At 31.3% G+C, this 23,823-nt stretch overlaps 1 protein-coding gene across 1 annotated transcript; it reads right to left on the minus strand.

The window, feature by feature from the left end:
• Positions 1,372 to 23,730, minus strand: LOC109329266. The gene is made up of 6 exons (XM_019562947.1): positions 22,889 to 23,730; positions 4,346 to 4,425; positions 3,632 to 3,825; positions 2,748 to 2,874; positions 2,081 to 2,362; positions 1,372 to 1,978 (listed from the first exon to the last, which is right to left on the minus strand). The coding sequence occupies exons 1-6, from the start codon at positions 23,728 to 23,730 to the stop codon at positions 1,464 to 1,466; spliced, it is 2,040 nt and encodes a 679-aa protein (XP_019418492.1). The 3' UTR covers positions 1,372 to 1,463.

The raw sequence follows: 23,823 nt of genomic DNA on the forward strand, positions 1-23,823 counted from the left end.
CTTTATCATTTCATTATTGAACGGTGTAACTATATGTTAGGTACTTATATGATAATTTTGTGAAAGAAAAAATGGGTGATGTTATTCTCCTCATAAAGAACTTCTTTGGTAATGAGCCCTGATGTAAAGAAGACGAAAGGCGTGCACGCGAGGGGTGGGGCAACCACAATATATAGCTGATATGTTTATAAAATATAAAAATAAAGATTTATTTCTTTCATCATTTAATACCGAGTAAATATTTTTTAAACATAATTTATTTGTTGATAGTCTCTGTTAGGTTTCATGCAGGTGGATTTTAATAGGCCAAGATATAAAGATGAACATTTTATTCTAGCATCACAAGCTCAATAAGTATTATATGTTAGTAACCCGACTGATATGAAATGATCCGTGGTTCTTTTGACTAACAAAATAATCATTAATAATATAATGACCAAGACCACAAAGATATTGATGGGGGGCACAATTTTCGCGACTGTAGTAGAATGTAGGGTTAAATTCTATAGTGTTTTCGTGAGAATTTTCAATTGCAATAAAAAATGTTCATGAAAGCGTTATTAAATCTTACACTATATTCTAATGCGTATACATAGATAGTGTCTAAAAGCTCTATTGAATAGCAATTTTGAGCATGGTTGAATAATAATTTTGGTGTAGTATATAAGTACAATGATTATCATGACTAATTATAAAATTGTAGATATAAGCTATAAATTATTTTTGCTTTCTACAAGCAGAGAACTCTCTGAAATCATGTCACATGAGACTTCAATTTGACTTTAGCTACAAATGCCTAAAATGTTTGTTTTGGGGAGGGTAGACCACTAAGATTATTTAGTGATTATTAAAGTCACATGTTTAAATTTGGGGAATAATTGTTAATAATGTGTTGGCCTAGTGATTTATATAAGGTTCAGCTAGATTTCTAGAATAATAAAAATGTCAAAAATTCGATTATTGATATCAATACTTGTGGAGAAGAGTAACAATGCACTATAGAATGATTAGTATCTTACAAAAAAACAATAAGAGAATATTACGGTAATAATTTTTTTTTGGGAAACAACTACCTGCTTATACAAGTAAGAATGTATATTACCCACTTTAGATTTAAAAGTGCAATAAGAAAGAGTTTAAAATCTGTGTATAGGTAGTGTAAAGTTTTTTACACTTTCAACTTACCATTAACATTGATTTGTATTATTTTTATTTGAGAATTAATATTAGTTAATAAATCAATGATAAATGATTTGTTAACAGTATAAAAAACACTTATATTGTTGGATATGTACATATTAAATCCTAAAAAAAATTGGCCAAATTATAAAACCACAGAATAATTAAGAAACAAAAAGAAACACAGTCATTAGAAATCCAGCAAAGTTTCAAAAGGAAGGAAAGCAACACAAGATCTTACAAAAAGGCAAAGTTGCAAAATCCAACACAAAGTTCTATTGCCATCAGAAATTGAAAAACGGACCTAATTCATTACAAGCCTCTTCATATATCTTTTTCTCTTCAGCAATGTCCTTCAGTTTTGCTTCAACCTCAATAAGCTTGTTATTGGAGTCCTCCAAACTAGACACAAGTTCATCAATGCGTGCCATTAGAGACTCGTGTTCTGTAGCATAAGATTCCTCAGTTTTGTTCAGAACAGAAATGTCCACAGGACCATGTAGACAATTTGGACCATCTAACTTGTCCAACAAATTTTCCAACCAAGAACCAGAAAAACCGAACAGCTTCATACCCTTTAGTTTCTCAACCAGAACTGCCCTATTTTCAGAAACCAAATCATGGGTGGAACTAGAATCACGAAACATCTTCAACAGAAAAACAAATGTCTTATAAGCTGGCTCTAGAAAGCACTGTGCATAGGAGGAGTCTGGGAAGATAATATCTGGATGAATGGACAGAAAAGAAGAAGCGAGTTTTGCATCATCTTGACTTGTCCAAGAGGCAAATTTAGCAGGCACTACAACCAAAACAATTAGGAAGAAAGAAGAGTTAGTAACATAAAATGAAGAATAAATCAGAACTTCAGAAGTAAGAAATCAAAATAGGCTTCAACATCTACCAAGAGGATAAGTAACATTGTCAGAAGGATTCTCAATAATTTCATCAACACTTGCACCTGCATGGACATCATCAGCACTTAAGTCATTATTGACAGGTGAAGTATGAACAGGAATAGCAACCCAGGATCTTGTCTGAATCCGTCGCGAAGAGTAAGGACGACGGACTAAAGAAGAAGAAGTAGATGAGCTCCTTTTCTTTTTTTGAACTGAAGAAGTAGTGGGAGTTGCTACTTCTTTTCCTCTCTTTGAAGAACCAGCAGAAGGAGGTTCTTTGGCTTGACCTGATTCAGTTGCAGCAAAGATTAGGAAAAGAAACACATACAAAGGAATATTCACGTTAACATAGTGGATAAAAGTAGACAAATGAAAATAATAGCAATATCACAAAAAAAGAACATGAAATATTAATTAACCTAAGTAAACCTTGTATGAGTAAAACCTAGCATGCATTTGTTTAGAAAAGAAAGTTACTCAAATCTTTACATCACATGAAATGATTCACAACATGAGTAAAAATGGAAACATATTGCACAAGACATTAGCAACATCAAGAACACTATATATAAATAAACAGATAAATAATTTACACAAGAAAAAAAGTAGAAGTTACATGAAATCTTAGACATAAAAATAAACAAGGGCTACAAACAGGAAAGTTAGGCAAACCTTTCTTCAACAATAGATAGGCAGAATGTACGTTGGAATAATCTATGCCTTCCTTTTCTTTCATTCGTTTATAATATTCCGAATACAGGTATTCGTATGTACCCGGGGCTGTGAAATCTATCTTTACCTGTTGATAAAATAAACATGTAAGAAGAAAGAGATATATAAACAAATAAGCAAGTTTTTTTATAGATCCCAGACAAAGAGATAACCTTTCCCTACTTAACTTCAAGTTTTCTAAACATTTTTAAGCTCAAAGAGTATGTCATACACATGGTTATAGTTCATGAGGTAAAATTCTGCACCTTGAAATTTTATTCAATGATGATTAATATTTAATGTAGGTTTAACTCATTTCTGTAAATAATAAGACTTGATTTGGAAAATGTCAGTTCATATATAAGTAATATGAAGGAAAAATATTTAGTGACAGATTGGATGTGTATTCAAAAACAATCTTCTACTTTAAAAGAAATAACAGGAATAAACCTTTTTGAGAACGTGTTTTCATCATGTTTCTCAGTAAAAAAGAATAAATAAAACTATAGTTCAAAACATTAAAACAATAACACTTCAAAGTCTTCACTTAATATTCATATGTTATCTTAGATTCTGTTTCACACACTATTCCGTACTAATGATAATGAAGCAAAATAACACTAATAATATTTTTTTATTAATATAACATATTTTTAGTACTATAAGATAACGTATGAAATACAATCTGAAACACAAAATCTTTTGGAGGTGTCCAGAAAAAGTTCAAATATGCAACATACACACAAACAACTTCCTTTTAAATTTAAGATTTCAATATTTTGACTAGTTTTCACCTCTTTCACATGCGACATAGAATACATGATTAAAAACAATATTAATCTTACCCCTTCAGAAGTAACATCAGTTTTGTCTTCAATCATTACAGCCAGCTCCAAGCAGTGGCTGCAAAATCCTTTCTTTCCTTTGACAATAGCAAAATCATCAATTTCTTCAAACACGCAGCTCTTGCAAAACGCTTTTGGGCAACAGTAGCATTTATAAACCGAGGATTTGCGGCAAACGGAGCAGTAGTGAGAGCCTACAAAAACAATTTTGCACAAGACATTTAGCAACAATAGGATTGAACTACATTTAGGGATATTCTCTTATAAAATAACAGATAAAGGAAACAAAGTTGTTCAAAAGTCATTTAATCTCAAAAAGTATAGGAGATAATGTTTTAGATGGAAACATGGTCATATACTCAAAATCACATCTTAGATTTGTTAGAGTAATTAAAAGATGTTGAAATTAATTTATTTTATGCATGCAGATTTATGATGTTATATGTTTTGTACTAGTATAAATAGAGATTAATAATGTTATATCTTTTGTATAATAAATAATTACAATATCATCACTCACAATTTTATCAATATAATTTACTAATTTGAAAATTCATTTTTCCCTATCCATATCCAAACCTTATAATTTCAATACTTCTCATGTTAAGCTTCTATCACATAATCAATTACAATGAAACAGATAATAAATATTTAAATCATGCATATCAAGTATTTAAATCTCATAGGAGAATCAGAGAAACGGATGCAACTTACCACAACACCAGTAATCGTCCCTCTCTAGAAATGAATCTTCTTGTCCTTCGCATTTTGGATGACAAGCTTTCAGGCAATCACTTCATACAACATGGGTTAAGTATCAAAAGGGTAGTCATATATAACATCAAACCGAACAATTTCACAGTTTTCCTTTTTTACAAAAAATGAAAAGATTTAATTTATTATGTTGTATAATAATAATAAAGTAAGAATTTGCATTTCCCTCAACATTCATAAAGAACAAATATAACCACTGGTAACTTAGGCTTGTTGCAACATTTCAATTGAAGCCAAGTACAAAAGGAAAATGTTACTGTTGGGTTTATTCATTTTCTCTAACACACATGTTTAGATGATGTTAACATAAAGAGCGAACTAAAGTAATTTAGTGGATGGGTGTTATAGCAAACCCATTGCGAATAAGAGAAAGTGAACGTATTCCTAGTATTATTTCATTTACTAAAAGATTTTAATTGGGTCAACGTTTAGGTAAGGAAAATATGAAAGACAATTTTATATTGAAAAATGATTTATTTAATATACAAAAAATAGAAAACTTTTTTTTTTCAATAAATACTTACCTTTTTCAATTCTTAAGATTAAGTTTATAAAAAAAATTAGAATAAATACTCATTTTAATTAAAGAGGATAATATACAAATTAAAGAGACAAATTTGACCAATTTCATAATATAATTGTTTGGAATCTGATTCACATCAATTTTCAGACAATTTATCTGAACAAATATTTTATTTGTGGTTTAGCTCACTTGTACCAAAATTTGATACCAAGTTAATGCCTTTTAGGGTTTTCATTTTATAGTTTCTGATTCAGTTACATAGAATTAAGAGTCTATTTCACATTTTTAAAATTTTGTCGCATGTGTATTTCAAGGTTTAAGAGTTATTTCATAGATTTTGGAGAAGAAGTAAAAGAAATAAAAGACTTTAAAAAATTATCTTGTAAATATATTTGATGATTCTTAAGTTTTCATTTCTCTATAATATCCTACAAAAACCAACTTGCAAATAAAGCGTAAAGTAGTGTGGATTTATTTTTGTGAACTTACTCATAATCGCATATTCTCATGATTCCACCATCCTTACAAAAGAAACAGCAATCCTCAGCAACCTCTTCCTTCCACTTATTGCTATCCTCCATCTTCATTTTGAACAAATAAAACCACACCTTGGTAATGAGAATCAACAATTCTGTAGAATGAACTATAAGAAAACCAAAATTAGAGAAAATATAATTGAACAATTTGTTGAAAGAACTAAACAAACAATTTCTAAGGGAGTGATTTGAGAGTTGAGTACTTCACCTCTATTTATGCTCTAAAGTAAATGAAGTTTGATTCCCACTAAAGCATGAAATACAGAGGAGAAATTAAGAAACGCTCTTTGCCAACTTTGTTTGGATCATTTTCAGTTGTACAATTTTGTCTTCATATAAATAAAAGGAGTTACAATTTTTGAAGACTTTTTTAAATATGAATGTTTTCTAAACATTTTTTACTATATTATAATCAAAACAATGAAAGGTGGGAACAAGGTTAAGAAATTACTTAATATCTTCCAATTTTCAGAGGTAATCATTAAATTCAATTAATAGAAGACATTTTTTTTATAATTTAACAAATATTTTAGGAAAATAGATTACATAATAAAAAAATTGTAGCTTTAACATTATAATGCAAAACATGCCTTCGTGTGAATTGGAATTTTTTTTTATACCTAACACTATCTAGCAAATTTAGATCTTACTTAGGTATCTATGGCTTGAAAAGGAAGAATGCACGTTCTTTCCTCTTAAAAATAAAATAAATGGAAGTCACTAATTAGCTGATTAATAATATTAGAAAATATTTCTATTTCCAACCAAGGAAAATACGTTTCGTCCTCTTATGGTGACTTTTTCTCTCTCCTTATTTTGCATTAAAAACTAGTGTTGTTAAAACCGTACTGGTTATCAAACAAGTCAGGGTACTGGTAGAGTGATACAATGGTTTAACTGGTGGTTCAGTAATTAAATTGCATGCCGGTTAAACCGGACATATATACTTATATTTATATATATATAAACCTTTAATAAAAAAATTCCAAATAGGTAGATACTCAAATTTATAATTCATATTCATAATCTACTCAAAATTCACATAAACAAATAACTTTAAGTCTTTAACGAATTCAAAGTCTAAATTACAAAACATATATCAATCCAAAAGTATCGCTTAGCAACCGCAAAATATAAATAAATCATAGAAGTTCACAACTCACTCTACAAAATAAATAAATTTGGAGTTTTAAAATTTAACACCAAAGAGTCAAAGTTGTCTCATATCGATATTATATTTTTGCACCAAATCTTATCTTCAGATAGTACTCAAAGATTACACAAATGTCACTGAGATGGGTCACCTTGTAATGGGTTTTTAAGTTTTTTTTTTCAAGAAAAAAACCGGTCGGTTTAGTCAAATACCAGCTGATTCACCAGTTTTGACCGGTTTTTGACCGATTTTGACCGGTTTTGATATTTGGCCGTTCAACATCTGTACCGTATCGATTAGGAGACCGGTTCACCGATTTTCCAGTTGAACCGACCAGTATGGTGTGGTTTTTACATTATTGTTAAAAACAACTCAAAAGCTAAATTTTGAATAAAATAACAATTATTTAATAAACTATTTAAATAATTTAGAAACGACTAGTTTTGAAGTTCACTATAAATCTATGTTATATATACATTGGGTTAGGGGTGAACATAGGTTGGGTTGAGATGAGTTAAGACTTGTCCTTACCCGGTCATAAATATTGATCGGGTCTTTATGAACCTGGACTCGACCCTAGACTTGAAGTTAACCTGACCCTAAATATCGACCGAGTCAACCTTTAAACACATACTTGACCCTAGACCCGATTAAATATAATGCACACTTATTTTATATAAAATCATCTCAATATTATTTATTATTATGAATATGTAATTTGACATATGAAGTGATATATGTATATATATATTATTAATCATGTATAAATGATGAAAAATTAGAAAACCAATTATACTTTCGACCAAAAAGGAGACATTACTATATTTGAATAGAGACACATACAAACATGATTAGTGAGTGACCATGGGAGGGGTCAAGACAGGTCATGCTTGATCTATACCTGACCCTAAATATTGATCGGGTCTAATCTTTGAACCTAAACTCGCTCTAGACCCAATGAGACACGATTTTATTTGGCTCGATCATGATCGGGCCGTACTAGGTGAGTGTGTAGGGTCAAGTCCTGCTCACCCCTACATTGGACCGTGTAAGACTGAGATGACAACTAAGAGGGGGGGGGGGGAATTAGTTGTTTAAAACTATGACATTTTTTTCGCAAAATTCAAGAGTTAAAAGCAATGGAAAAGTTATGCAGAAAATATCAAGTAACCTTAAAGGAGTTAAGAGAGAAGAGAGTACTCAAAGATTTTATACTGGTTCAAATTCTTGTCCACCAAAGGCTACGTCCGCTACTCTTGCAGCACAAAAGATTTCTTCACTAGATATTAAGAGTAGCAATTACAAATTCTCACCCCGAGATTTCCTTGTACCTTACTCACTCTCTAACACCTATACCACTCTTTGGAAAAACACCATTTCCAAGTGACTTTATCCATTTTCTTTATCACAATCTTGTGAAAGAAAGTAATTCAACAAATTGAATGAAGAAAACTTTAACTATGGCAAGGATTGCCTTTACAAGATTTGAAACTATAAACTCTTGCAATCCAATAACTCTTTGTATACTTTAGTACTAATGCTCAGAAGGTTTGAATAACTTGAAACAACACTTAAGGCAACTTCAGAAAATATATTCTGAAAGTTATGAACAAGTTGCAAGAAGTGTAGAGCAAGTATTTCAGAAAAGTTTAGATTGTATATGTGTGTTATATGTTATGAAGTACGAGTTTCAATACCTTTAAATAGGTTTTCCAATAAACCATAACATCTCTACAAAAATGTAGGAATTTATTGGAATGAAACCATTTCATTTGGGATGAAAGATGTGCAATTTGAATATGAAAACTAGTGAACAACTCTTAGTAATCGATTACCTAATCGATGTAATCTATTACACATACATTCTGTTCAATCGAGTAATTGAATTTCACAAGCTGTAATCGATTACTCACAGGTTGTAATCGATTACCCAATTGTTCTGTCCAACAGAGTAATTGTTTACCATATTGTGTAATCGGTTACTCAAAAGGTATAATCGATTACCCTGATCAATTTTTGTTGAATAACTTCTTTCTCACTCATGTAACCTGTTATTTAGTTCTGGTAACCTGTTACTTAGTCATGGTAACCTGTTAATTAGATTTAGTAACCTGTTACACAGTATTTTGAAAATTGTTTTCATTTATACTTGTGTTTATCAATTTTCTTTTAAAATACTTTTGAGCATTACTACTAATTGTATATTTAGAGTATAAGGATAGAAGTACCTAAAAACTTAGGTTCTAATTCCTTGAAGCTTTATCTTCATTGTCTTCATAAGTATTCTTCTTTTTCTTCTTTTATGTGATGTTACTATTTTCATCAAAATCATGCCAATGTCAGGAGCATGATCTTCTTCATAATCTCCCCATTTTTTATGATGACAAATCAATATCTTCTTGATAGTATAGTTTTCTGAGAGTAGCATACTTTGTGATATTCTGACTTGTCTTGAGTATGTTCCCCATATTTTGTATGCTCCCCTTTTGATTTGGAGTTATGTGCCTGAAAGAATTTTAAACAAAAAAATACACTAATATATATAGCATACAATATGTATATAAACATAAAGGTAATCATAAAGGTAACATAGTATAGCATAAATTTAAAAGATATTAAAACATTGTTCAAAATATAATCAGAAAAACAACAAAATAACAAAAACAACAATTGTTCATAATCATGCAACAATACAAAGAGAAGTCCTAGATAACAAATATTCTAAGACTCATGCTCAATGTTATCGTCATCAAGATCTATACTATTGATCTTATAAGAAAGTTGTTGAAGTTCGAATTGGACTTGTTAATTCTGAGTATCAAGAGCATCCATCCAATTAGAGATGTAGCCTCGAAGAGAGAATAACTCACCCATAACCATCTCATTTGTAGACATGGCAGCAGATGAAGAAGACTCAACGTGAAACTCAAAAGGTTGATGTTCAGGAAGGTTAGTAGAGACATTTGCAGTTGGATCAGCATGTCTATCACTTTGATGCTTATAGAGTCTATCAATGAGATCTCGAAAGAAGCCCATTTTGTGGATCACATTCACATCGATTTTGCAATCGCACGTATCAAGTGTGACTTTGGATTCACTAGCAGTGGATATACCAAAATGCTCAAGTATGTTGGTTATGAAGATTTCATAAGGCAAAGACTGTGAGTATCTTGAATAGACCACATATGTCTCATTAATGTGTTAGCCCAATTTATTGAAAGGTTATGCTTAAGAGCATACATCAATTGCAGTTCCATATCATTAATTTGAGAGTGGTTTGAAAATTTTGGAAGAATCACATAGCTCAGAAAGTAATAAAGCAAACGATCTTCGAGATTGAGATTTCCTACAGCAAGGATATCTCTACTCTTTACAGTTTCACCTAAAGCCAGTTGCTTACACATTTTTGTTTCCCTTTTAGAGAATCTATACATAGAGTAGTAGAACTCTTTTCTATCATAATCATCTTATTCACATGCAAGACCAGAATCTTTTATGCTACCTTGAGAAGATATGTTATAACATAATGAACTGAAAGTCTTCACATCTAAGACAATTTCTTTTCCTTTCACATAGGATGTTAGACGATTTTTCCTAAAGCTCAAGTTGAATTAAAATACTTTAACAACTTCAGGATAATAGGCATTTTATTTCTCACAAAAATCAAAAAAGATCTTATTGTCTTAGTAGAGTAGGGAAATGGAAATCTTCAAACTCAAAGTTATTTGCATTGCCATACTTGGGAGCAAATATGGAGCGTTCAAAGAAATGCTCTGAGAAGACTTTGAGTTGTTCATCATTGGCAAGAAACGTGCCAAATCCAGAGGGTTGGCTTTAGAAGATGAAGTACCTTGCTTCTTTTGAGACACATTGGTACGTTGCTTCTTATCCATTGATTGAAGTTTTGAAAAAAGTTAGGTTTTGAGGTTTGAGAGATTTGAGGATTTTTTATTAAGGCCACTAAACACAAAATCATGGGAGTAGAAGTGTTTAGAATTGAAAATGTGATAAGAAATGAGTCAAAAATCATGCAAATCAGATCAAAAATGACATTTTTAGAGAAACAATAGGGTGAACACGAAAAGATAGGTTTGCAGAAGAAGAAGAAGTGTTTGAAAAATGAGGAGGAAAACTTAAATACTGGTTAGAGTAATCGGTTAATAAAAGTGAGTAATCTATTACTCAACATAAAAAATTCTCAGATTTAAAACAATCATTTAGGTAATCGATTACACAGGAGGGTAATCAGTTGCTGAAATTTTCTGCTCAATGTTGTAATCGATTAGTCTCCAGAGTAATCAGTTATTGACCCTCAAATTTCAAATTTCAGGCATACTGATGTCTGGTAATCGGTTACTGAACATAGGTAATCGATTACACGCCCAAGAATTTGAAAATTTTGAATAGAATTAAGCAATTTTAAGTACAAGTAGGCATAATATACGCACAATGAAGCAAACATATAATCATGAATAAGCAATTAAGACAAGTAAGCTTCATCAAGTATGCCTAATTCTCGTTTAATTTTATAGAAAAGTTCTTTTGCCAAAGATTTAGTAAATATATATGCTAGTTGGTCATGGTCCCTAAGGAAGTGATGTCTTATATCCATGTGTTTGGTTCTCGAATGCATTACTGGATTCTTTGTGAGATTTATAGCACCTCACATTTTAGGAAAGCAACCTAAGTCTAAGCCATAATCTCACAATTGTCATAACACTTGGACACAATAACTACTTGTCGCTATGTATTTTGCCTCTGCAGTACTTAGGGCAACACATGCTTGCTTCTTGCATGACCATGAGACCAATGCATTTCCTAACATATGACAAGTACCACTTGTACTTTTTCTCTCAGTTTTTCATCCAGTCAAATCTGAATCTGAATATCTAACCAAATCACATATACTTCCTTTTGGATACCATAATCCAACTCAATTGTCCCTTTTAGATATTTAATGATTCTTTTGACAACAACTAAATGTGATTCTGTTGGTTTTGATTGATATCGAGCACACAAACATATACTAAACATTATATCAGGTCTAATGGCAGTTAAATGTAGTAGGGAACCTATCATACCTCAATATTTTGATATATCAATGCATTTTCCAGCTTCATCTGTATAAATGTATGTACTATAACCCATAGGAGTGGCAATTGGCTTGCAATCATCCATTTCAAATATTTCAGCAAGTCTCCGCAATATTTGGATTGACTTACAAAAATACCATCCTCGAGTTGTTTGATTTGTAGTCTAAGGAAGTAATTTAACTTCCCCATCATAGACATTTCAAATTCCCCTTGCATCATTTTGCCAAAATCACTACACAAAATGTCATTAGTAGAACAAAAAATAATATCATCTAGATATATTTGAACGAGAAGAGTATGATGATTTATTTTCTTAAAAAAGAGTGTAGTGTTGACCTTTCCTTTGGTAAATCCTTTTTCAAGTAGAAAGTTTGTTACACGATCGTACCAAGCACGAGGAACTTGCTTTAAGCCATAAAGAGTTTTCTTTAGTTTATACACATGAGAAGGATGTTTGTAGTGTTCAAAACCTGGAGGTTGTTCTACAAACACTTCTTCTTGTATATAACCATTAAGAAAAGCACTATCTACGTCCATTTGATATAACTGAAAATTTAAAGAGCAAACATATGCAAGTAACAATCGAATAGCTTCAAGTCTAGCAACATGAACGAAAGTTTCCTCGAAATCTATTCTTTCTTCCTGATTGTATCCTTCTGCTACTAGTCTAGCTTTAGTTCTAACAATAATTTCATTTTCATCTGATTTATTACGGAATACCCAACAAGTTCCTATAACTTACCTATTATCTAGTCTAGGAACAAGTTCCCAAACTTCATTTCTCTCAAACTGGTTCAACTCTTCCTGCATAGCAAGAATCCAATGTTCATCCTTGATTGCATCATCAATCTTGAAGGGTTCTATTTGAGAAAGGAAATCTAGGTTTAAACAAGCATCATTTAGCTTTAAACGAGTAGTGACACCCTTACTTATATCGCCAATGATATTGTCAATAGGATGATTTTGATGAGTTCTCCATTCTTTTGGTAAATTAGAATGAATATGCTCTTCTTGAGAAGATAGAGTATCATCTACTTTCAAATGCTTAGTATTGGTTGTTGTATTGGTAAAAGAATCTTCTTTTAAAGGGGAACTTGACAGGTCCTTTTCATCAAGAGTTAACCCATCCTTTATTATAGGATTGGTTTCATCAAAAGACACATGAACAAATTCTTCTATGGCTAGAGTTCTTTTATTGAAAATTCTGTAAGCTTTAATCGTAAGAGAGTAGCCTAGGAAGAGTCCTTCATCGACTTTTGCATCAAACTTGCCTAAGTTGTCTTTACCATTATTTAAAACCAAAAATTTACAATCAAATATATGCAAATGAGAAATGTTTGGTTTTCTACCTTTAAAGAGTTCATAGGGGGTTTTCTTGAGAATTGGTCTTATAAGAACTCTGTTTGAAACATAACGTGCTGTACTAACTGCATCAGCCCAAAAATATTTTGGGAGATTAGTTTCATTCCATATTGTACGAGCAACTTCTTCTCAGGACCGATTATTTCTCTCTACAACACCATTTTGTTATGGTGTTCTAGGAGCAGAAAAATTGTGATTGATACCCCGATCATCGCAAAATTCTTCAAAATAAACGTTTTGAAATTCTCCCTCATGATCATTTCTTATAGCAGCGAGTTTCAGAGGTTTTTCATTTTGAACTCTTTTAGCATATTTGCTAAAGGCGTTTAATGCCTCATTCTTATGAATTAAGAATGGAGTCCAAGTATATCTTGAATAATCGTCTACTATAACAAGAGCATAGTAGTTACCACAATAACTTTTGGTCCTTGAGGGGCCAAATAACTCCATGTGTAGTAACTGCAATGGTCTATTGGAAGAATATATGCTTTGTTTTGAAAGAGATTTTTGTTTGTTTACCCATTTGACAAACACTACATAGTTTGTCTTTAACAAACTTCATTTTGGGTAAACCAACAACTAAATCTTTCTTAATCAGTTTATTCAAATGATCCATATGAATATGAGCAATTCTCATATGCCAAAGCCATACATCATGATTATTATTAGCAACTAAATTTTTGATTAGTACAGACGAATCTATGTCAATCATGTATATATTATTTATCCTCTTACCAATGGTTTAGAGTTATTAGAATCCTTACTTTCGATGATGCATTTATCATGGTATAATGTCACATGAAATCATTTGTCGCATAATTGACTTATGCTCAAAAATTTATGCTTGAGTCCTGCAACATACAATACTCCTTCTATAGTTATTGAAGGTGGCTTACCAATTCTACCAAGTCCAAGTATTTTTCCTTTGTTGTTATCACCATAAGTGACATAGCCTTTGTCCCTTGGAGTAAGGACAGAGAACTTATCTTTGTCACTCGTCATGTGCTTTGAGCAGCCGATGCCCAAGTACCATGATTGCAAGCGTCTCTCAAATTTTCCTACAAAGCAGGTTAAGTGGTATTAGGTACCCAATTTTCTTTGGGTCCTACATGATTATCACCTTTCTCAACCCATCTATAATGACCTAAGGGCAAACCATGTTTTCTAATCATGCAAGTGTTTGATGTATGGTCATGGTTCTTACAATAAATACATATGGGATGATGCTTATGTATCATAGATTTATTGTTACTATAATTAAATGCATGTATACTTTGTTTTTGAAAGTTTATCTTTGTTGAGACATTTTGTTTCCTAGAAACTTGGCTGTTAGAATAGCTAAGACCTCTTCAGTCTGTAGAATATCTTTGATATTTAATAATTTTGTCCAGATTTTTGCTATTCTTGTTTATCTTATTAAGTTCAAGACTTAACGTTGAAACTTTCTTTTCAAGAGTAATGAAGTTTTGACATGAAGAAGATGATGGCTTATTTCAGAATACTTCTAACTCAGTTTTTTGTGTTAAAAACAGTTTGGTGAGTTTGAAATATTCATCATGTAAATCATTAAATGCAAGTTGCAATTCAGAAGAAGAAAATAAGTTAGTTTCATTTACCTCTTCATCATTAGAATGAAGAAATGCCATTACTGGTATTATTGCCTTCTCAAGCTATGTAGGCTCTTCGTCTAGTCCTTATTTCATTCTTGCCTTTGAAGACATTCTTTTTCAGGTTTGGATAATCCATCTTCATATGACCAGACTTACCACATTCAAAACATCTGAAGTTTTAGTTTGAAGTGGAGACATCATTATTCTTGGTGAATTTCTTCATTTGTCCAGTTTTAGCTCTTTTGTTTCTTTTAAGCAACTTGCTGAACTTTTTTACAAAAAGACTCATGTCTTCCATATTTCCCTTTTCTGATTCATCTCTTGATGAGTCATATCTATCTACCTTTTCTTTGAGAGAGATATTTTTCATCTTCTTCTTCTCTTGCTCTTCATGTTGGTCAAATTGGCTGAGTTCTAATTCATGTTCCTACAATTTACCAAATAAAGCAGCCACTGACTTTTTTGATAAACTTTTCTTTTCACAAAAGGCTGTAACTTTTGGTTGCCATGTTCTGGTGAGTGATCCTAGAACTTTTAAGTTCAAATCACTATTTGATAAAGTTTTTCCAAGTGGAATAAGATGATTTTTAAGGTGAGTAAATGTATTTTGTAAATCTAGAATTTTTTCTCCAAGCTTCATACGAAACATTTTGTATTCCTGGGGGAGTGTGTTGAGTCTTGATCTTTTGACTTCCTTAGTTCCTTCGTATGTAGTCTCTAGAGTATCCCACATTTCTTTAGCAAATTTTTAGTTTGATACTCTAAATAATTCATCAATGCCAAGTGTTGAAGTGAGGATGTTCTTTGCTTTGAGATCGTGTTGGACCTTCTTTTTGTTCACCATTCTATGAAGATTTCGACTTCAATTCTCTCACACTATTGATAACTATGAAGGGTTCATAGGGTCCTTCCTCAACCGCATTTCAAATGTCCACATCTTGAGATTCTATAAAGATTCTCATTCTTATTTCCAAAAGTCATAGCATTCTCCAACAAAGTTTGGACGGCGATTGATGTTGGAACCTTCTCCTAAAAATGATCTTGCGACCATCTTAGATACATGATCAAATTTGACAGTAATTTACTCAAACAAGCTCTGGTGCCAATTGTAAGACTGAGATGGAAACTAAGAGGGGAAGAGGAGGGGGATGATGAATTAGTTGTTTAAAACTGTGACAGATTTTTCTACGAAATTCAAGAGTTAAAAGCAGCAGAAAAGTTATGCAGAAAATATCAAGTAACTTCAAAGGAGTAAAGGGAGAAGACAGTACTCAGAGATTTTATACTGATTCACCTTTTTTTCCACCGAAGGCTACATCTAGTACTCTTGCAGCATAAGAGAATTCGTCATTAGATATTAAGAGTAACAATTACAAATTCTCACCCCGAGATTTCCTTGTATCTTACTCACTATCTAATACCTATATCACTCTCTGGAAAACACCATTTGCAAGTAACTCTAGCCCCTTTCTTTATCACACCCTAGTGAAAGAAAGTAATTCAACAAATTGAATGAAGAAAACTTTAACTATGACAAAAATTGTCTTTACAAGATTTGAAACTATAAACTCTTGCAATCCTATAAGTCTCCGTATACTTTAGTACTAATGCTCAGAAGGTTTGTATAACTTGAAACAAAACTTAAGGAAACTTCAGAAAATATGTTCTAAAAGTTATGAACAAGTTGCAAGAAGTGTAGAGCAAATATTTCAGAAAATTTTAGATTGTGTATGTGAGTTATATGTTATAAATTATGAGTATCAATGCCTTTAAATAGGCTTTCCAATCTACCATAACACTTCTACAAAAAGGTAGGAATTGATTGGAATGAAACTATTTCATTTGGGATAAAAGCTGTGTAGTTTGAATCTGAAAACTGATGCAACAACTCTCAGTAATCGATTACACAAACATAATGTCCAACTGAGTAATTGATTTTCATAGGCTATAATTGTTATGTTCAACATAGTAATTGTTTACCGTATTGTGTAATCAGTTCCTCAAAATGTGTAATTGGTTATCCTAATCAATTTTTATTGGATAACTTGTTTCTCACTCATGTAACCTGCTACTTAGTTATGGTAACCTGTTACTTAGTCACAGTAATCTGTTACTTAGATCTAGTAACCTGTTAGATAGCATTTTGAAAATTGTTTTCATTTATACTTGTGTGTATCAATTTTCTTTTAAAATATTTTTGAGTATTACTACTAATTGTATATTTAGAGTATAAAGATAGAAGGATCTAAAAACGTAGATTCTAATTCCTTGAACCTTTATCTTCATTGTCTTCATAAGTATTCTTCCTTTATTCTTTTATGTTATGTTGGTGTCTTCATCAAAACCGTGTCAAGATCAGGAGCAAGATCTTCTTCACATTGGGTCTTTGTCAGAAAAGGTAGAGAAATAATTATAAAAACTTTATGACATTTTGTAAAATAAAATAAAAATAAAAATTCTTTTTAATAAGAGTGTAGAAAAGTGCTAATCACCAAATAGGTGTATAAATACTAATCGGTGTCGCAAACTATAGCCTTTAGGTAATGTCTTATCAAATTATTGTCTCTACATGAAACTGCTTAAACTATAATCTTTCAATTATTTTATGTTTTTAGCTCAATTGTTTTTGGGTTGTTTGTTGCGTGATACAAACATTCCGAATGTAATCTACGAAATTATAAGGATAGCAGGGGTTGAAGTTCACACTCACTCTCAGTTTTGCACTTGATTATTTGTTTCATACCATTTAGAACGACCAATCCATATAAACATCTCAATATGACTAACTACTAATGTCTTAGTGATGAGTAATATATTACACATTATTCATAACCTTAAATTTTCATGATTAATGATTCTTGGTCCCTAATTAACTTTGTTTCACATGGTTTAGTATTTTAGACTTTATTGGACTAATATTCCTAAAATGAGTTAATTTGGGATTATTTGGCCTCATTAAATCTATTATCATTTGTAGATCATATTTGACACCAAAGGCATTTTGGGCATTATAGATGTGGAGGATATGTGTTGAAGTGAAGATTGTATTTTTCATTTATGAGTTTTTATTTGTCAATTAGTTTTTAGTTTTGGGCCCATTGTTTTAAGCTCATTTTCGTTTTATGTATTTTGAGGGGTTAAATTGGGATTCCCCATTCCATTCATTACACTTTTATATTTCATCACTTTTAAAAGAATACATTTTCGTTTCCTCTCTTTGTTGTTCTGCTAGGGTTTCCTTTTGTTTTCATTTTTCTTCTACATTTCAGTTTTGCTTCCATTTCCATGGAAGGCTAAACTTATAAACTAGATTCCATTGGTAATGTATCATAACTCTTGAGGTTTTGTTATTAAATTATTTTCGGTTTCTTTTCGGGGTGAGCATGGGACGGGTTGGGACGGGTTAAGCATGTCCCTCACCCGTCCCTAACTATTGATCAGGTCAATTATTAAACTCGAACTCGTCCTTTATTAGGATGAGACGCGTGAGGGATGGGTCCAAAATAAGAGGGGTCAAGATATGGACGAGTTGGAAAATGACAAAATGACAAACATGGATTTTTTTTCTTAAATCCTTAAGCATGCAGAATCAAAACTATCACAATCTGTATATAAACTCAACTAAAACTTGCATCCTACATACATCAGTATATAAACTACAAACCGTAAATTGCATCCTTCAAACTCAAAACTATCACAATCACGCAACTGAAAATTATAGAAGACATTGAAAATTTCAGAATAATTTAAACTGTTAAGTGTCAACATAAGTTGAAGTGTTCTTGTAAATGATAAAAAACACATTAGAACTGAAAAGACAGTAACATGCTAATACTAAAAAATTCACACAAAAATGAATACAATAACTAGCTATTAACTAAAAAATAAAACTTAAAATGGAATTCACACAAAGTACACATAAACTAGAAATTAATTGGTTTTCTATCAATCAAGATTCATAGGCTTGTAGGTATTTGAGTTAAGTGGGTTGAACATAATGTATATTGATATGTACTTATTCAACTATTCTTGATATATAACTATAAGAGGGGGGTCAGGTGACCCGAACATAGACCTGAACCCGTCCTTTTTTGACAACGGGTCTGTCCTTTTTTATTTAATTGGACGGGTCAGACCCGTCCCTAATTCATCGGATTGAGACAGGTCTACGGGTTGGGCTAGGTCTTGCTCACTCTTAGTTTCTTTATTGTTGATTTCTTCTATACTATTTCTGAATATAGTTTGCTTAATTCCATTGTTTAGAAAATGATTTTGTGAGTTTATCTTCGTTTAGTTGATTTACTCTCTAGTGCATGAACGCTTAGTTTGTGTGAATTTGATAATGTTCCATGTTGATGCTGATTTCTCTTAGTTAATGGTTTAGGATTTAAAAGTGTGCAAATTAAGAAGATAATGGTTAGAATCTGAAATTAATCTTTTGAAACTGAGGATTGAGTTGTGAACAAACAAACCAAAGGGGTTTAGCCATTTTATTATACTGCTTACTTACTATTTCTATATTATTTTGTGTTAATACCACTCAACAACAAAAACCCCATGTGGGTGTGAGTATAAGGCTTAGTTCGGGAGTTGGATTTTGAAGGGGAATGAAGGGGAAATGAAGGCTTGGGAGTGTATTTCATGGTTCCCAAGCCTTCTTTTTCCCTTCATTTCCCTCCAAAATCCAACTTTCAAACTAACCTTAAGGTATTTGAATTTTTGTTTGAAAGATAATCCTTGAGAAATGACCTAGGAGTCACTTCCTAGTAGTATAGTTTTTAATTGTTATATTATTTGCATCGGGTACGACCACAATCACTTAGTCAATTATTTACTTATGCAAGAAAGCCCTATGTCTAGCAACCTTGATACATAAGAATAAGAATTATGACTTACAAAATTATGCCCATATGTCTAGTGATGCAAGCATGCAAGTTGAGTTAAAATGCAACACCTCAAATGTGCTAGTCGTCAATGTCTTAGTCTATACTAGCACTTTACCAAAAGTAGATCTATGTCTAGTAACTATAATGATAAAATTCAGTTTTATAAACCTTCAAGCACATCTCTATGTCTAGTAACACAAGCTATCGAGTTTGAGAGTTTTGAAATTACAATATTAGTTCTATGTCTAGATACCAAAAAGTGACATGCATGCAATAATAAATAATGCAAGTCTATGTCTAGCAAATACAATATTTTTTGAGTAATGTAAATTCAGGAATATGCAAAAAGTACTAAAGCAATATTATAAGTTCATCCAAAAGTTTGATCAATACTAAAGCAAATAATAAGTAAAGACAAGACTCAAAATGGAATCGAACTTCATGGATTTATATTGAATCAAGTGATTACATCGAGTTTGTGCTACATTCAAACCCAACTAAAGAGTGTTTAGCTACTCATATCCAAACAATGTAAGTATGATAAGGATGATACACTTATTGGGTTATAGAACCATGCACAATCGAGTAACGATTATCACCCATGATGCTTACACTTAGTTTCAATGAACTAAATGCTAGACTCTCTAAAGTTTCACTTACAAGAAGATTATAATTCGAATGAGTAAAAATGTGTACAAATGAAGTGATCTAGAAGCCTATAAATAATATTATGATGTTGACTTCTACGCTCAACGCACCGCTGCTGCACTGAGCGTTGGATCCAGCTGGCTAGGCGCGACTCTTGGATGCATCGGGCTATGCTGGGCACAACTTCTTGCATTGAGAACATCACCCATTGCGGATAGCATGAGAGCTATGGTGAGTGTATTTTAGATAGTAGCAAAACTTCAATTACTTTGAATTTAGACGCTCAACATAGAATTGGCACTGAGCGTGACTTCTCTTCCGCTAAGTGCAACTAGCAGATTGTCAAATACGTTGAGCGGAATCCTGGCGTTGAGTGTGGCCAAGCTTTACCCAAAAACAAGATTTTCTACTCCATTAACTGGATGCCTGCAAAACTACTTGAGAGTAACACTTAGCCAGTAAAATGAGTTTTTAATCATGTAACAATATATTTCAAATTATGTCAGTTAATTGAGTTATAAAAATGCTATAAAATAGATGTTAAATATAGATCAATTTGACATTTAATAAAAAATATATTTCATTTTGTCTTTGACCATTGCTATTATTAATCTACGTCTCCATGCGCTTCGTCATAGTGGAGATAAGCAATTCTAAATTTGAATACAATTATTTTTATTAAAATAATTTAAATGCCATTTCTATTTTAAACATTGTTCATTACATTATAATCAAAATCTTAAAAGGTAGGAACAAAGTTAGGAAATTAATTATTAGCTTTCATAATTTTCAAAGGTAATCATTAGATTAATAGAAGACATTTTTATAACCTAAAAAATATTTTAAAATGAATAGGTTACTTGATATAAACACATTATATATATATATATATATATATATATATATATATATATATAAGTTTTCAATCATAATGTATGAGATCCAACCCTCTTGGTTGATCTTCACATCTCAAAAAATATAAATATATGACACACGAGTCAGTCAGGTAAAACAAAGATTTTTTTTATTTTTTATAAATAAGAGTATGAATAAGTTTTCTTGTCCATGACCATAAGAACTCCTAATTATAGATAATCTTGATCAAGTCACATAAGACCATTATTGGTGGTAAAATTCTTCACTCAGTAAATACGCTAGGTTAGCGTTGCTGTCTAATCCATGCATTCATTACTAGTTTGGATAATTAATTTGAAATGTTTATATATGCATATTTATCATATAAATAAGATACCTTTTGAATGTCATTAATCATATATAAAATATTCAATCTTCTATTTTATTAATAGAGTGTATAGCATAAAAATTTAGCTATTGAAAGTCATTAATTATTTGACTAAAACATTGAAAGGTACTTAGTGATATGCCAATTGTTCTATTGATAAAGATTTACACACATCACTCTTAATTTTCAATAAAAAACTCAAAAGATACATTTTAAATAAAATAAAAAATTAAATTTGATAAATTATTTAAATTGTTTAAAAATAAATAATAATAAAGTTTACTTTAAGTCTAAATTATGTATTCGACTGAATAGCAAAATTCTACCTAAATGTATCTACTAGTTTAAATAGATTACCCTCTAAGAGTTGATTCACACCCTTCGTGATCTGTGTATTATAAATGTAATGTTTTTTTTTTTTTTTTTATACTTTTAATATATCATTAAACATTATATGTATTACTAGAGGTGTTTGGGACCAGTTTGGATGGATCTTTAAGGAAAAAAAATCATTCAGTCCAAACACAAATTTAACTTTTGGTTCAGTCTGGTCTAGTTTATTTATATTAAGACATTTGTTATAATATGATCCAAATTAAATGTGGTTTGGATCAATTTGGACTGATTCTTTTATAAAAGATTGAAACTCTATACTTATACTTCAAATATCATAAACATAACTAAAATATTAAGTCTAATATAAAGTAAAAAAAAATATATACATTCATGTCACAATGCTGTTTACATACATTATAAAGACATAATATCTCAAGTCTACAATTTTGTTCCTACCATCATGTTAATTTAATCGAACAAGTAAATTTGTATAAATTTAAAAATTACTATATGAAAGACCACATCATAATTAGGATTATGACAATGTATAAGGACATCACATTCATAAAACTATTCTCATTCAATAAAAGAAACAATTGATTATATTGGCAGTTGACATTGATTTATTTCTTCATTGTGATTGTTGTGTATATATCACAAGAAAATAGATCTAACAACTTAATTATATTAATAAAAAAGAAATAGCATCTCTACAATCTAAATTTTTTACCAATGTTGAGAATATATTTCTTAGGAGACACATATGTTTTAGTCATATCAAATAACATTACTGAATCTACCATATGACTAATTGTGTTAAATATGATTGACGCTCATGTTCTTAATTTATGTAGGTTCGTGTACAACATTTCAGTCAACTTGCATCATGGTCCAACCTGCTTGAACACAATGTCACATCATGGCTTGACTCGGTCAAAAAGTTAGGTATGCATAATACATTGCTTAAACATAAGTCTTTAGAAAAAATAATAATTCCTGCAATGTTGCTTAGAACTTCATTCCCATTAGGCAATCTAATGTTAATGAGATTAATCTTTCTAAAAGATTGGAATTCTGACAAACAGAAGCAAACATGATCTGTTGCTCTTGTGTCAAGAATCCAATCTTTGGATCTAGCAGAATAAGGTATACTTTAGGATTACCTTGACTAGAAGTGTCCAAATTGCTAGCATGATTTGTGAATTGATTGACTTGGTGTTTGGTTGGTTCCTTGATCAGAGCTAAGATAGCTTTATGTTGATCAATAGTGAACACTCCTATACTTTCCTCAACATCTTGATCATCTTCCTCATTTGAGCTAGTGATGTTATTGACATTGTTGGTCCTTTTGTAATATGGTGGAAATTCATGCTTCTTGTAACATGTGTCCACGGTGTGTCCTACTTTGTTGCAAAAGGAACACATCTTTGAAGCACCTCTGACTCTTCCACCATTAAAACCATATCCTCTTCCTGAACCATAGCTAATACTAGATCTTGTACCCCTTTCTTTAAACCTATTCTTGTTAGACATGTCATTGGATGTGTTAACCAAGACCTTGACCCCTTCTAGAGTATTTCCCTCAAGCATTATATGTCTATCATGTTGAATCAGGAGGGAAAATGCCTTGTTTATTGTTGGCAGAAGATCCATAAGTATTATCTCGGATCTTACAGCTCCATATTGTTCAATAAGTCCTTTGAGAAATATGATAACATAATCATTTTGTCTATAAGACTTAACAAGATTATAGAGTTCAGAGTCACAATGTGAGGGGCATTGAGGTAATGGTTTGAAATTGTCCAACTCTTGCCATAGACCCTTCAAATGTGTGTAATAGGCATCTATGGACTTACCACTTTGTTTTACACTATATAGTTCTTCTTGAAGGTTGCAAATGCGAAAAATATCACCCTGATAGTACCTCTCTTTCATATCTTTCCATAATTCTAGAGAGATCTCTAACCGCAACATACTTTGTAAGATGGATTTATCTATAGAGTGGTTGATCCATGAAAGAACCAATGT

This window comes from Lupinus angustifolius, chromosome LG16, assembly GCF_001865875.1.
Source record: "Lupinus angustifolius cultivar Tanjil chromosome LG16, LupAngTanjil_v1.0, whole genome shotgun sequence".
NCBI lineage: Eukaryota > Viridiplantae > Streptophyta > Magnoliopsida > Fabales > Fabaceae > Lupinus > Lupinus angustifolius.

Bases quoted from the DNA above. Each gene is read 5' to 3' on its own strand.
- LOC109329266 (XM_019562947.1), bottom strand. From the start codon at position 23,730: ATGAAAGAGAGGTACTATCAGGGTGATATTTTTCGCATTTGCAACCTT. The intron at 4,426-22,888 runs GTTTGCTTCTGT...TGTTGTATGAAG, and splicing joins ACACAAGAGCAACAGATCAT to TGATTGCCTGAAAGCTTGTC. The intron at 3,826-4,345 runs GTAAGTTGCATC...TTGTTTTTGTAG, and splicing joins GGACGATTACTGGTGTTGTG to GCTCTCACTACTGCTCCGTT.